Source organism: Thunnus albacares, chromosome 15 (assembly GCF_914725855.1).
Source record: "Thunnus albacares chromosome 15, fThuAlb1.1, whole genome shotgun sequence".
NCBI classification, from domain to species: Eukaryota; Metazoa; Chordata; class Actinopteri; order Scombriformes; family Scombridae; genus Thunnus; species Thunnus albacares.
This window is the reverse complement of record NC_058120.1, coordinates 18,700,298-18,715,702: the sequence shown is the minus strand read 5'-3', so window position 1 is coordinate 18,715,702 and position 15,405 is coordinate 18,700,298. Positions and strand designations below refer to the sequence as shown.

At 40.0% G+C, this 15,405-nt stretch overlaps 1 protein-coding gene across 3 annotated transcripts; it reads right to left on the bottom strand.

Annotated features, from left to right (window-relative positions):
* Positions 1–13,096, bottom strand: lclat1 (lysocardiolipin acyltransferase 1). 3 transcript variants are annotated; one of them, XM_044375179.1, is made up of 6 exons: positions 13,016–13,096; positions 7,301–7,468; positions 6,637–6,835; positions 6,040–6,186; positions 3,528–3,644; positions 1–2,491 (listed from the first exon to the last, which is right to left on the bottom strand). In XM_044375179.1, exons 2-6 carry the CDS (start codon positions 7,466–7,468, stop codon positions 1,965–1,967), a joined length of 1,158 nt encoding a protein of 385 aa, XP_044231114.1. In that variant the 5' UTR covers positions 13,016–13,096; the 3' UTR covers positions 1–1,964. The 3 variants fall into 3 exon arrangements, with proteins under 3 accessions (XP_044231114.1, XP_044231113.1, XP_044231115.1); XM_044375178.1 differs by having other exon boundaries at positions 12,719–13,091; XM_044375180.1 differs by lacking the exons at positions 7,301–7,468; positions 13,016–13,096 and having other exon boundaries at positions 6,702–6,790.
* Positions 13,097–15,405: the final 2,309 nt, after the last annotated feature.

Sequence of the window (15,405 nt, the reverse complement as noted above, 5' to 3'; positions counted from 1 at the left end):
ATGAGTTGATATAGTTTATTTATATATATATATATATATATGTGTATATATATATATGCATTTCTTCCTTTAATAGACGGACTTGTAACAGTGTCTACTGTGTTTACCTGAGGACGGTGACTTTGAAGAGGTCCAGCATCAGCAAGTGGTAAAATAATGAGCAACAACAAAAAAAAAAAACAGCACAAGAGAAAGACTGATACATGTAGATTCAAGCTGGTTCAGGAGATTTAAATTGGTTGAAAACACAAATATGCACCATGTTTGGTAAACTACAACATGCTGATGATAAAATTGGTAACACAGCTAGATCACAGTGACTGGAAAACAGCCCCTTTACACTTTAACTACAGGAGCTTCAGTATCATATAAACAAGAAAAGACGCTTGAGTCTTTCTATTGTGTGGCTTAAAGACATTTTTCACAAAATAAGATTGGCTGGTCTGCACCAGTTAAAGTGGTCAGCTAAATCACACATTGCACAGTGTTACAGAAACTGCTAATGACTACCCAAGTGACAATTTTGTCATAAGTACCAGAATATGACATGGTCGGAAATGGTATTGAGAGCAACAGGAAGGAGAGTCAATGGCTTAAAGTGTGGTTGAAGCGCCGCTCAAATCTTGTTTCAATTTATGTCCTTTTTTGGCACAATTGGAGAAGCTTTCTCAGCTGTCATTCACTAATTGAGTTTAGCAGGCGCATCAATACCAGTCCTCTAGAGAGGGACACATGGAGAGGTGGGCATTGCAGGGCCTTTTTGGATTAGGTTGAGTTCAGGGCCAGTTTTCCACTCCAAGTCTGGTCCTCTGTGCCACCCTGCACATCGAGGGGTAATGTTGTCCCAACAGGACATTCTTCCACCCCAGCACCACCCACATCCTGCCTCTACAAGGCATCCCGTCATTCCCAGAAAGGGCACAAAGCTCATCTGCTTCTACAGTTATCCAGACATAAGATCTCAGACAGATCTTTGATCTTGATGAGTTGATGATTACAAGTGTTGCACCAGTGTAGTTAAGGGCAACCTTCCCACTGGTGGGTGAAGCTACCTTTTCCTGACAAAACAGACTACATTCTGTTCGGTTACATTTTTACATCAGCTTTGCTTCTCACCTTTGGCTTTTATGTGCAAAAGCTACTTGAGCAAACAAACAGAATAACAAATTTTCTTTCAAGAGCTAAAAGTTAACTGTAAGGACTAACTGGGAAAAGTTTATTTCCCAATTTGTACAAAAGGGTAATTCTACCCAGTAAAAGGTAAACAATGGTACACATATATACCTGTATAATTGTTAATAATTCTCTGGGAATTACATTTTTCCTTTTCTTTCCATAAGCTATGAATGGAAACTGATTCGTTTAATTAGTGTCTAATCCAGCTAACTACAGTGCTGATTTGAATATTGGTTAGAGTTGTCAAGTCCTCATATGTACAGGTAGTCTGTACTATGGCTCTGCTCCATAATTTGTTACACTGACACAAAAACAAGAGCAATACATACAAACAAACAAAAAAAATATTTTCAAAGACATGGCAACAGTAAAACGTATACTAACAGCATTGTTTCATGACACATGTCCACATTGAGGTTCGGAAAAAACAATCATATTAAACATCAACAACATAATCCGATAAAATGCACTGACAGCAAGCTAAATAACAGTGGTTATACAAGGAGACGTACAGTGGGAAAACGACACCACATGTAATGACTTCTTTGAACCCATCACAGATAAATGTACATATCATTCCCTTTTTTCCTCCTAGCTTCTTCAACAGGAACATAAGCTCTCTCCACTGAAGCCATGCATACTGTCAGGAGATGCACTTATTACTCCCTTTCTAAAAGGCATGGAGCACTAGGTCCCAAAAAGGGATCCTCCAGCTCTCTGGACTGAACAGACCAAGACAACTGAGTCTTCAGTGTCTTTGCTGAGCACATCAACCCCGTCTTCCATCCTCACTGCATCTTCCTATCCAGCATCTTACTCTTCTCATCCACATTGGCGGCCATGGACTTCCAGTATCGATGGCAGGCCAACTCCAGCAGCTCCAGGCCTCCAATCAGCTTCTGTTGGGCCATATACACTCCAACCATGACCAGGAAGTAGAGCCTGAATGGAGCCCACAGCCACAGACCCGTGAAGCACAGAGCAATAAAACTGCTCCAGTACAGAAGTGAGGCGGCTTTGATCAGAGCCACTCGTAGCTCTGATTTACAAGGTGGCACACGTGCAATACCGTCCCTGTCAAAGCCTCGGGGTTGGTCTGAGTAGAATTCCCGCAGACGAGCCTCCTTCTCCGCCCAGCGCTCTCGACACCAAGACTCCAGGTCAGAGGAAGAGGAGGGCAGTGATTCTACTGGATAGCGGCGGACATGGAAGTGAATCTCACGGGGGAAAAGCCCCAACATGAGATGGCGTTCTGTCTGAGGGATGTTCTTGGGGTATGCCACTGTAATGTCATGGACGGCATCCAGATTGTCTCCTAGGAAACGAGACACATTTTTAATCATCAAAGGTAGAATACTGGCTGATGTAAGAGTTGATAAAACCAAAACAAGACAGTAAATTAGACTCAAAAAGCATCACTTTAAACAATGTAAAATAGTTTCAGTACTCTTAACAGACCCAACCTACTGTAAACTAGTTTCAGAAATGAAAACATGACACTGCAGGGAGGCGTAATGTTTTCTCTTTTCCACATCCACACTGGTTATTCTAACTGTGTTATGCATGCATCAAAACCCCAGCTCTTGACTCCATTACATATGTACATCTAATTATCCATGGGGCTTCATCCCTTCTCTGCCTTTAAAACTACCATGAACTCTACACAATCATCACTGAACTGCAGTGCCCGTACAACACACAGGAAGAGCTGAATGAAATATCAAGTGGACAGGATGACACCTGCCAGCACCTGCTCCTGTACAGCTCAGCTCTAACACAGTAAAAATAGAGCCGAGAGGGGCACGGTGGACTTGGACAAAGAAAACATGCACAGCATGTCAGTCAGCGGTGCAGAGAGAGAGAGAAGAGAATTTGCTAAGTCTGATGACATCACACTGATTCACAACACCTGCTTGGAGAGTTCGTGCCATGCTCAGCATCCAGGACGCATGGGGGATGAGACAGCAGAGCCAGAGGTGGTATTAAGAACTTTGGAGGGCTGCCAGAATTAGCTCATAGGGAAACATTAGAATCTCAGGGGTGTTGTAATGGCTGGCAGTGGGATGAAGCATAGGTCTGAGACTTTGAAGAATAACAGGTATGATCCCTCTCATGCAAACAGCGTCAGTGGAATAACTACAGTCATCATGGTAGCGTGCCATTTTCCCTTGGTTTTGCTGATATAATATTTCCATGGGGACAGGCTCTGCGGCCAAAAAACACATATTATAATCAAAAATGAATTAAGAAATAGCCATGTAAGTACAACACTTATTACTTATAAGTGGACCATTGTCATGTTTAATGAGATTTCATGATTTCACACACTGCTGCTGTGGATCACACCTCACCTTTTCGTAGTCTGTCCACAATGAAGGTGAATCCGGTTGAGCGAGGGTGCAGCACATACTCGAATTTCGGTAAGTTGTTCTGGGCGGCAAACACATCACTCTTTGCTCTTGTGTTTTCTGCAGGAGACACAGATACAGAATAACTCTGACAGCTCCAATCACAATCATCATTGATAGATGTTTGTATTAACTAGGGCTGACCCCGACCAAAGATTTTCCTGGTTGACTAGTAGTTGTTAGGTCAAGCCATTAATGGACTAGTCATCACATGTTTATGATATTGATTTAATAATTTAAATATTTATTTTTTGGGGCATCAGAAAATATTTTTTGTTTTTCTACATTACAGAGAAATACAATACCGTAATAATGAGCCTTTACAATATAAATTTAACAAGAACGCGCACAAAGCAAGCCACCTGTTAACGACAATGCTAACGGAAAAAGCTGTAAAGTTAATGATTCTTAATGTGGCAGAACAACCAGCGAGGAGACTGATTTACCTTATTCAGTCCCATGGGTCAGTAAGTTCTGTTAAATCCTCCTGTCACTCATTTTAGGTGGTTTCCCAGCTGTTATTACAGCAGGCCGGTTAACTGACTGAGTGACTTGGCCGGTTGTCGCCATATACAAGTTTTTGACCTAATTTTGACAAGGTGCAGCTCCCGAACAGAGGTTGAGGTTTTTTTTTTTTTCTTCCTGCGACTAACCAATCAATGAAAACTTGGTTGACTAAGACTCTTCTCATCGACTAACGTTTGGTTGACTAAGGCTGCAACTAACAATTATTTTCACTATCAATTAATCTGTCCATTATTTTCTCGATTAATCAATTAGTTGTTTGATCTATTAAATGTCAGAAAATGGTGAAAAGTTATGATTATGGTTTCCGAAAGCCCAAGCTGACGTCTTCAAAGGTCTTGTTTTGTTCACAACTAAAAGATATTCACTATTTATTGTCATAAAAGACTAAAGGAACAAGAAAATATTCACATTTGAGAAGCTGGAATAAGAAAAAAAAAAGAGAGACTCAAAACAATTAATGAATTATGAAAATGGTTGCCAATTAATTTAATAGTTGGCAACTAAATAATTAATCGTTCCAACTCTAGTATAAGAAACCATGTTGTACATGCTACATGTGGTAGAGGCTAACACTGGGAAGCATATACACTATGTGTATATAGGCTACTATGCATATCTCACTGACTGTAGATTACTACTGCATACAGTAGATTAATACATTTTTCTATTTTATAATGAGAATACAATTAATATATACATTATATTTAAATCCTGTGTAAGATCATTTCTCAATTCAATTTCATTTAACTGGCCAGCAGTCTTATTTTTCTCTTTAGGCTAATATTACATATTGGACTTTGTATTTGACAGCTGCTTACCTACAGAGGAGCTTTACAATGACCCTGTCTTTACCCTTTCTAACAAAAGTAGAGCTTAGTGGACAAGAGCCATACAAAAATAGAAATATTACTCTTCCATTATAAGAACATCAGTAACAATAATAGTCATGCTGGTTATGGGAAGTGAGTACATTCATGAAATACATCTACCAGTGACAAAGGCTTACACATTCGTAAAAAGCAGAGTGGGACATAAACACAGGAAAGATGACTGTTTATTAACCTAACATTCTTCAGGAACTTGTTGCAGGAACATGTAAACTATATCATGACTCATTAGTCATATTATGTAACAAGTGGCTCTTTCGAGCTGACTTGTAGGACACAGGACTATGGACAGCCTTCTTTTGATCAGGATATCTTACCTCACTGGGACAAAGCTCTGACTTATGATTCTTATACAATCTTTCATTCAACTTATACAAGCTCTACAAGCTTAAAAAGGGATCATGGTAATTTTTAGAGAGGCTTAAGTGCACCCTAAACCCGATCCTGTATATTAAGGTCTGTATGTATGTTTCTGGGATATCTATTAGAGTAAAGAACAGGACAACTTCCACATAAGACGTCCAAACATACTGTATAACATCCCCTTGTTTCTTACGTCAAATTAAGCCTTGAGCTTTAAGAGGCTTAAATGCAGACATGTGTACATACAGACACACACACACACACAGGTGCACACACAACACCAAAAGTGAGACAATCTTTAAAGCCCTGAAGCTGCTGGCCAATTGTGATGTAACTCCACTGGACCCCTCATGACATCATGATATGTAAAGAGAAGTTAAGCTTCCCCTAGTAAAGCTAATCGGGACTTTGATTGGCTTAATTGTGATCTGACAGGGCTTTAGACACCGGTGTCACTTGTTGCTTGGACTGAAAGATCAGAGCATTCTTGCAGAAATGACTGTGTGGAGTGTGTGTCAAGGGATTTGGCTATGCCTTATCACTTTGAAATTGTGTTTGCATAACAGTGTCAGTGCAAAGGCGCAAGACAGGTGTAGGGCCACACTCAGCTCTGGAAACTGAAATGTGGGCAAACTGTCACAAGAATGGATGAAGTGTTTGCATTCTTCACTTCTCACCAGTGAGATCTGTGCCTTCGGGGAACAATAGCAGCTGCAGAGGCTCTCTGATGTCACAGAAGTAGTCCAGCATGTTTTCCAAGTGTTTCTTGTCCTCCTCCCAACGACGCTGAATGAAGACAAAGCAGGCCACCTGCATCGCCCAGCCTGGGAAGTACATGCAAAGTATTTACTTGTAACTGATTACTTCTTGTGCTCAACTGATTCTCTAACACTTTTCTCAGGAAAAGGAATTTTTAAGAAGTAAGATTTGGCCTTTGCCAGCAGAGTACCTATGCTCTGTAACCATCTACCTGTGAAATCAGGCTTGTCAAAACACCAGCTCCTTGCGGGAAAAATATGCTCATTTAAATAAACTACGTCTTGCATTTTCATACCATTCCACTGTTCTGAATTTGCAATATACTGTTCCTCTTTTATATTTAGATTCAGCTGTCTCCATTTGAATGATTTTACCTGTTCCTCTACCAAATATAAACTGCTTTGCACTGATGTTTTTCAAGAAGTCCTATCCAAAGCATGTATTACAGTATGCAGGGGGTTGCAAGTCTGTGTTTTTGCGTTTATGAAAGGGCAGGGCATCTACTGTATACCCACCAAAGCCAGGCACAGCCTTGAGGGCGGCCTTGAGGCAGATCTTCTCCAGACGAAGGTAGCTGTACCTGAGCAGACAACACCAGAGGAACATCCAGTCTAGACGTGTACGGTGGTTCATGATGATCACACTGCGCTCCCCCGGGATGAAGCCATCACCTGTTATTACCACCTTCACCCCAAATACCAGCTCCAGCAACGACTATGGAGGAAAGAGTAGCAGGGATGGAGGAAGGATGGAAGAGAAAGCACAAGAGATGGGAGGTAAGGGTGGGAAAGGTGGATGATCAAGGGGAGACAAGAAGGATAATAAAAAAGGACGTAGAGGGAGAGAGAGGAATGGCCGGGAAGAGGAAATAAGGGAAAATGAATTCAAGATAGAGACAGAGTGAGAAGCATAAACAAATAAATTATGCCATCAAAATATGTGGTCACTGTAAACAAGATTTGCATAACTAGTCTCAAGGGCAATCTGAATAAATGAAGTGTACTCCTGACAGAAGTGTAGTGTACTACTTCTGACAAAAATAAAAAATCTGATTAAATAGGGAGGCATAAATAAGGATGAGATGACGCAGAGCATCGTGACTGTGTTTAAAACAGGTAACTCAAGATCATCTAGCACACACGGAAGTAGGCTAAGTAAAGGCTATGCTGATGTACACACCACAGGCAGGGTGAGCCAGGTAGCGACGATGCGATCAGTGATCCAGCGGTACCAGGCGGGAGACAGCAGCATAAGGGGCAAAAATGGACCCAGCATGAAGACACTTCCAAAGAAACTGCCCAAAAACAGGGTCACCACAAAGTACAGGCCCCGCACCGACACAGCCATCTGTGGAGAGATGAACAGACAAGATTAACTTGAAAACAAGTCAAAGCTAAATAAATAAAAAATAGTCTTAAGCAGTCGAGGTATGAGTTGTTGCATGTTGTTGCAAGATAGGGGATAAGAATTATGACATTTATGGAATTTATGCTTTACTTGGATTTACGATATGGAACGGAACTAAAGAGGAACAACTTCGTAACATGAAACAAAAGAGATTATCGACGCTCTCATCAATAGCAAAGCCAGCTGTTCTGTTGTTCTTCCTACATATTTTCCCACAAACAGTGGAAAATCCATGGCAGACATTCCTACTGTGGAATGTAAATAGGGGAACCTTTCTGACTGTGGGTAACAAATTGTGGGTGCATGGTCACTAAATCAAGTATGACTGTAGCTTCATAATAAACACTGGATGTACAGCCTGTACAGCATAAGCTTTGGCCCACATTTTTGATAGTCTTAACATAAAAAAACTGTGGTGAAATATCACACCAAAGTCAACCCTGTACTTTCAGTTGATAAATGTAAGTGTATTAAAAATTTCAACAATGGCTGCCTTGTCATTTTATTAGATTATCTTTTCACCATTTTTAACAGCAGACAGTCGGGACAGACAAGAAACACGAGTTGAGAGAGAGCATGTAAGGTCCCTGACCAGAATCGAACCAGAGATGGTGCAATGTGGTCTGTGCTGTAATCACTGGGCTAACAAGATGCTCCTGCCCTGTTATTTTCACTCAACATGACGACAACATGACATACTATCAACAGACAATCGATTGTAAACAACTTTGATAGTCAATTCAATGTTTAAATCAATTTATCAAGGAAAACAGAAAAAACATTCACTGTTTCCTGCTTCTCAAAATGTGAGGATTTGCTGTTTTTCTGTTTTATATAATTGTGAACTGAGTGTCTATTTGGGTTTAGGACTGCTAGTCGGACAAAATAAGACATTTCGAGATATTGATAGATATCATTCACACCGATGTAAACATGACATGTCAACTTAAATATAAAATAAAGTTAAAAATGAAATTAAAAAGCATACATACAAACTACATACACACCATGATTCTAGATGAACATGAGCAGAAACAATTGAAGTGGACTGAATACTGTTTGTAACAGTAGCTGCAACATTGCAGAAATACCGCATGGTCTAAAGGAAATGAATTGAGCCTGTAATCCTTCTGAAATTCAAAACCAAGTAACAGGACCTTCAATTGTCCATGACATATCTGATAAGTTTAAAGGGGCTCATCTGGACATGCCAATGGGGATTGCTTGTCATTTTTAATGACATCACTGGTGACCACTTCAGCTTCAAATGGTAACATTACACTTGTGCAACATGTCCCTCCTGAAAATCTCTACATAACTGCGGTACACCCAACACAGATGTTTTCACTTATTTTGCCTGATTAGACCTCTCCTCAGGACTATGTGCTTGATTGACATCTTCCTCACTCTCCTGTTCGTTTTGTTGCACCTTATAAGTACATGACCCCATGCGATTCCCAGTATGGCTCCACCCAACCTGAGAAAAAGGTCTAATTAGCCAGAATAATTTAAAACACCTGTGCAGGAACAAATATCCACTGAGCAAAATAAACTTCAGTGCCCAACAGATCTATTTCAACAGATCTAGTGTCATGCGCTCAAATCAAAGCGTGGAACTCTGAGCACAAGGGAAGAATAACACACACATCTCTTTCAAGAGCAATAAAGTCAAACCGCCCTTGAATATGGCACTTAAATGTAATGCTTTGATGTGCCCCACTTTTGAATGCTTTGTGATGACGTGCTATGTAAATTAGACAATTTGATAGTAAAATTTTGACAGTAAAAACTGTCTACTGTAAGTCACATCAGAACTATTTGAATAAAAAGCAGGACACTGCTAATAAACGACATGTATGTCCAGAAAATGCAATGCTTGACAAACAGTTACATTCCCTTATGTTAAATAAGCACTAGAGCCAGTCAATTAACTGGCAAGTCCCCTGACATTAAGGTTAAAAGGGGGAATACAGTGAGTCTTGATTTGATTAGGCCATGGCCCTGCTGACGCAGCGAGTCTGAGCTGATGCTACAGGGAGCTATTTCAACCAGCAGGTGTTTTCTTCTCTTACATCGACTGTGGTTCACACCTTTCCACCTCAATTACTGTTATGATTGCAGAAGCCTTCAGTTCAGACTACATGCCCCCAACGTTCCCATCATCTTGCCCTTGTTGATACCATCTGCAGCACCATGACGCAGCAAGTTTAACGGCGGCAACCAAAGTGGTTGAAGGTGCATTTAAAAATTGCACGTGTGTTTGTGTGCATGATTATGCTGGCAATAAGGGTTTCTGGTTTTAACAACGGAAAATGTGAGGCATGACAGAGGTGAGAAACAGGCTTGCTCAGCACAATTGCCGCAATTAGGCTGTGTCCCCATGCACACACTAAACACACACCCTTGGGTGGCTGCTTGAACAATCAGACAAGCCTATTCATACAGCAAAAAAAAAGGCACAACACACCTGGAGCCAGAGATGTGAGAAGTGAATGGAATTATGAACATTAAAGTGTTAAATAAACATGTTTTTCTTCCGACTGGCGTGGACACCAGGGACGCAACACTATTTATATAACGCATCCACGGAAACCCTTTTGTTTTTATAGCCCGAGGCTAGTACCACACTTTGATATAGTCCCGTCCATTTGGGTTGGTTTAACATTTATTTGATCACCATAGTAATGATCCTGAAAGCACTTCCCCAAACACAACACCACATGCACTGAACAGCATACTCCTCATAGTCCAAGTCTGAATTCTCTGGCAATCATTTTGCATTCCTTGCTTTAAGCCAAGACCAGACATCCCTGCAGAGCAAAGCAGTAAAGAGGTCAAGCATGTCTAGGCTTAACAATGAGCTTAAGTGATGTGTGTATTGTGTGCCTTTATGCGAGTGTGTGTAAAAGACAGGGAATAGATAATGCTGTAAAATAAATTGCAAATAGATTTAAGTGCAGGTCTATTTTATGTTTTAGGGGCACTCGGAGAGAACAAACCTGCACTGAACAACTCTCTAACTTGCTGTTACACCGAAAAACATTGTTCCTATCACTATTTTTAAAAACTGAATTAAAATTTAATTTTGTATACTTGGATGCAAAGTCTGGGAATCAAGTCAATATTTACCAAATTTCACAGAAATCCTTACATAAACTTTGGGATATCTTTTTGGAAAGAGAGAAAAAGAAAGAAAGAAAGAAAGAAAGAAAGAAAGAAAGAAAGAAGGAGAAAAAAATAAACAAACATTAGATGTTGAGTTTCCCAGTTGCAATTACAACTTTGAGGTTGACATTAATGCTATTTACAAGTCGGAAACTGGTAACGCCGATATGACATTAGGCCAAGAGCAACAAGGCTCTTTCATTGTACGAGTGGAGCAGGCAACATAACAAAAGGAGGATTTAAACACAATAACACTGTTTGGGACACATCCCTTTTGCAATTGTACACCTAGAGGATATTGTGAGCTGGAAAAGCTCAACTACCTCTGTGGATAAATTGGATACAATATAAAAGGACTTAACAAGGAGAGCTGATGATGTTGGGAAGATGTAGTGAAAAATATGATTCTTTGAAAAACTTTTCCCTGACGATGTCTAAACACTTTCAAACAGACCCAACTGCAGGTGATGGGAGTAAGATACATTGTGCATGCATACTGACTGCATACAGGAGGAAACAAATGAAATACAGCTTCTGCCACCGAAACCTCTGACAATAATCCCTGTGTAAGCAAGACCTGGCATCAGATCATGAAATTGTGATAACTTCAAATTTATTTTTGATAATATCTTAGTGTATGTGAGTCTGTGTTTGAAGTGATGGGTTAATTAACAGCTAGCAGGCAGTTGTCCCTGAAGCCTTATAGATAAGAGATAAGTTTATGAGCGAGGTGCATGCCAATGGCTGCTTAAAGGTGCAGTGTACAGAATTTAGTGGCATCTAGCAGAACAGACATGGCAGAAATGGAATATAATATCCACAAGTATGTTTTAAATAGTGTATCATCACCTGAAAATAAGGTGTGTTGTGTTTTTGATACCTTAGAATGAGCCTTTTATATCTACATAGGGAGCAGGTCCTCTTCCACCTTCCTCTTCTTCTAGTTTCTCTGATTAAATTACAGCATTAACGTGGACTAAACCAGGCCTTGCTGATGCAATCTAATCAAGACCAATAAGTAGCTAATGTGCCATTATCTATCATACACACATTTTCCATTATTCTAGGGTGGGGCAAATAAAAAGGACTTTAACCAGAGAGCCACACGTTAGCCAATGTGTAACCTGAAGTGGTCACACAAATAGGCCTGAGGACAGGTGTCCTAAGTTCCGTCTGTAAATAATCATCTCTTCTGTTAGCATGCTGAGTGTGAATTATTGCTTAGTCTTACATGTAAATAAGACAATCAACAAAACTACAGAAAAACGGTGCTGTGAGGTGATGTGATGGATGAGAAGCTAATGTTTTTTCAAGATTCAAGAGGTTTTATTGTCACATTCACAGCAACACAGCAGATGGCCACAGTGAAGGCAGAGAATTTTGGCTTCTTTAAGCTCTTGTTCCAATTAGAGTATATATAGTAAAATGAAAGAGAAATATAATAAAATGAGTTAGAAATATAATAAAATTAGATAAATATACAAATATACGAGTCAAGATCACCATAGGGTGCCTTTTAATCCTCACAATACTTTTGTCTTAATTTCCCATTCCCTTTATGTCTTATAAATAGTTTATATTCACTATATTGTACATAGTGCATAGGTGCGGTATTGCATGTTAGTTATGATAACTTTAACCAATGTTGTGTCAGTTAGTGCTCTTCAGTGGTTGGATTAACGTTATACCAAACATGACCAGCTGGTAGCAAATGACACATTAACTGCCGTGGTCATCAATAATACCGTTAATTAACGCTAATTGGTGACGTTATCACTCTATACCCAATTGCGCAATCTTTAATCTAATTAAGTTTAAATTTAGGATAACCTCAACTTGGGGGGAAAAATGCCGACAAGGCTACGTTACCTGCAGCAGAATGCTAAATGCTAACTTAGCAACGGAAGTTTGACCAAACAGACGCTTGTTCATGTTAACTGACGTTATGCTGCTAAGCCAATTAATGCACAAACTACTGTCAAAAGCGCTACTACATACTGTCAGATGGCAACATACGGTACCCACCTTTCGTGTTTTCCTCCAGAATCAAAGTTTGCCACTGAGGTGAGCTCACTAGCTAGCTCCAAGAAGTCCAACCACTTGGTTGCGACATAGCAACTTAGCAAGCCAGCTAGCAGCTCGCTAACGTTAGCAAAGCTTAGCAACAACTGCGTTACCAGTCCTTAAAGCTAACGCCTGTCGAAACTGTCCCGCACGCAACTTATTTTTCGCAAGATAATAGCTGAGCAAACACGGACCCACGTCAACTTCGTCTTCTGTGGTTGCCTCACTATGTCTGCAGCAAAAGTGTAGCCGCCTTACCGTTCTGCTAACACGACCTCTCAACTTGTCACCTCTCACCTGTCCTTGCACCCAGACATCAACAGGCGGTGCTGTTTGTGCAAGCTACAGTCATTGAGTAGGTGACAGTGAACCGCAGACACACCATGTGGACCAACTGTGTGCCCTCATAATGGATGCATTGAATACTTCACATGTTGATAGTGACTATGGTTGGCACATTTGTTATATTTTAATCTGTAGTCTGTCTTTGCGGGAGGTGCGAAGGGATAGAGTTGGGCAATAGGAAAGAAAAAATCATGTATGCACTGTTATTCCAATACACAACACTGCACCAACTGAGTTTTTAACCTCAAAGCATGATGAACAAAACATAAATTCCACAAGATAGAGTCAGTGATTTCCACATAGTTAAAGACAGTAACATTAATAAGCTCAATTAACATCACAGCATCATTATTTAAAACAACATTGATGACCAGGTGAAGCTATACTGTATGTCTTTTATTCAATTAACTAATCATTGATACATGATACTGAAAGGAAGTGCATATAGTCAGAATATCTGCACACATCAAGTCTTTGTAGGTGGACATGCAAAGGGACAGTTGTAGATAATAGAAAAATGGGACTCTTGCATTCACTGCATTCAGTATTCACACCATACAAAGTGTCATTTTGTCCAAACAGGTGAGAACAAAAACATTCATGAGTCCAGTCAATTCAATTAGCCACAACCCACAGAGGATGGAGAGCATTTTATTCAATTAACTATTCAAAACATTACTATTCTAATCATGTGCATGGGTTAATAATGTACAAGATGAATCTACAATATTACACTAAGGTACATTATTCTTGCCCCTAGTTGAAGTGTGTCAAAGGTAAATATCCATCAGGCTTCGTGCTGTGTTAACCAACCCTACATAATGGCCTACTTATGGAAACATAACTTTTGAAATGGCATAAATGTCACAAAATCCTGTTTGAAATCACTGCATTGATCTGCAGCTGGATTAGTATGTCCATTTCTGTAACTACTTTTGTACTCACTATTCCCCTTTTCAGTATTTGAAGGTTTTACTCGTGTTTTACTCATGTCCCTGTGTTAATATTATGTCTGAACACATTCAAATCTCAAGCATGGTATTGACGATATACTTCTTGACTGAGTCCCCCAACATAGCCTTTTAAAGTAGTGTAAATCCTAGCATGTGTCATTTGTTTCTTTTACCCACAGTTATGCTGTTCTACTGTTACAAATTACCTCAGCATTCAGTGATGCGTGTGTGCGTAGATTGGTCAATGTGTCTGAGTGTATTCGAGCATGCACATGTACTCTCTTGTGTGTATGTATGTGCTTTTGTGTCTGTGTGTGTGTGTCTCTGTGTGTCTGTGTGTGTGTGTGTGGTGAATGAGGCAGAGACGGACTGACAGACAGGGTAAAAGAGAGAGTGCACTTAGTCAAACTCAAGACTTTTCCATGACCTGTTCCCTATGGCATGCACTCTATCTGAGAGACTGAGTGAACTGTATAGCTTTATCAGTATAAACTTCTCAAAGGTCAACGCATCACTTCAGAGGGGAATGGAAAACTTTGCTTTGAAACAAGCCCTCATTTTTGGACTTTGGTGCCAACTCACCTCCAAAAGAGAAACACATCCACATGATTAATGATGCTTGTCCAAAATAGTTTAGCAAAAGCAATTTGATCAGGTACCTCTAATCATATCCCCTTTGAGAATCCCAAATATCCAAGAGCCCCGTACATGTACATTTTGTTATGTTCATGGATAAAAACGATATGGGAGGTAAGCCAAATTATATGCAACTTTTTTTTTCTGAAGTGAATGTTAGCATCACATTAACAGATAGATGTCGAGGCCAAAAACATTAATTCTTGTTAGACATACCATTCCTCTTACATAAGCCCATGTGGAAGAGGCAGAGTGACTTTTTCGGGCATTGTACACTGTGTTTTGGTTTATTTTCAATGAAGTCTATTGATAGCACTTTAACGAGGCTTTATTGAAAAAAAAAAACTCATCTAGTTTGTTTTTTTAAACATTCTTGCCTTTAATGACCCCTTGTGCTTTTTTGGTAGTTCAAAGAAGGGACATGGTTGATTTAGCATGAGTCTTCTTCCCTTTCACTTCACTTCCTCTTCACATTGATAGCATGTCTTGGCCTTGCACCTGTAACAGCACATGTCATGTCCTTTTTTTACTGTATCTCCAGTATTGCATCGAGTTTTTTTTTTATCTCCGTCTATGTCCATGATCCTTTCCGCTCCCTCTTTTCTCCCTTTTTCCACTCTGGTCTCTAGCAATAAGGATTAGAGTGGCGGGGCCATAAGCTGTCTATTTATATCAACAACAGCCTATGGAAGAGCAGCAGCCTGTGGCTTAGCA

Bases quoted from the DNA above. Each gene is read 5' to 3' on its own strand.
- lclat1 (XM_044375179.1), bottom strand. From the start codon at position 7,468: ATGGCTGTGTCGGTGCGGGGCCTGTACTTTGTGGTGACCCTGTTTTTG. The intron at 6,836-7,300 runs GTGTGTACATCA...TTTCCTCCATAG, and splicing joins CCTGGCTCACCCTGCCTGTG to TCGTTGCTGGAGCTGGTATT. The intron at 6,187-6,636 runs GTGGGTATACAG...TGTACTTCCCAG, and splicing joins CAAGGCTGTGCCTGGCTTTG to GCTGGGCGATGCAGGTGGCC.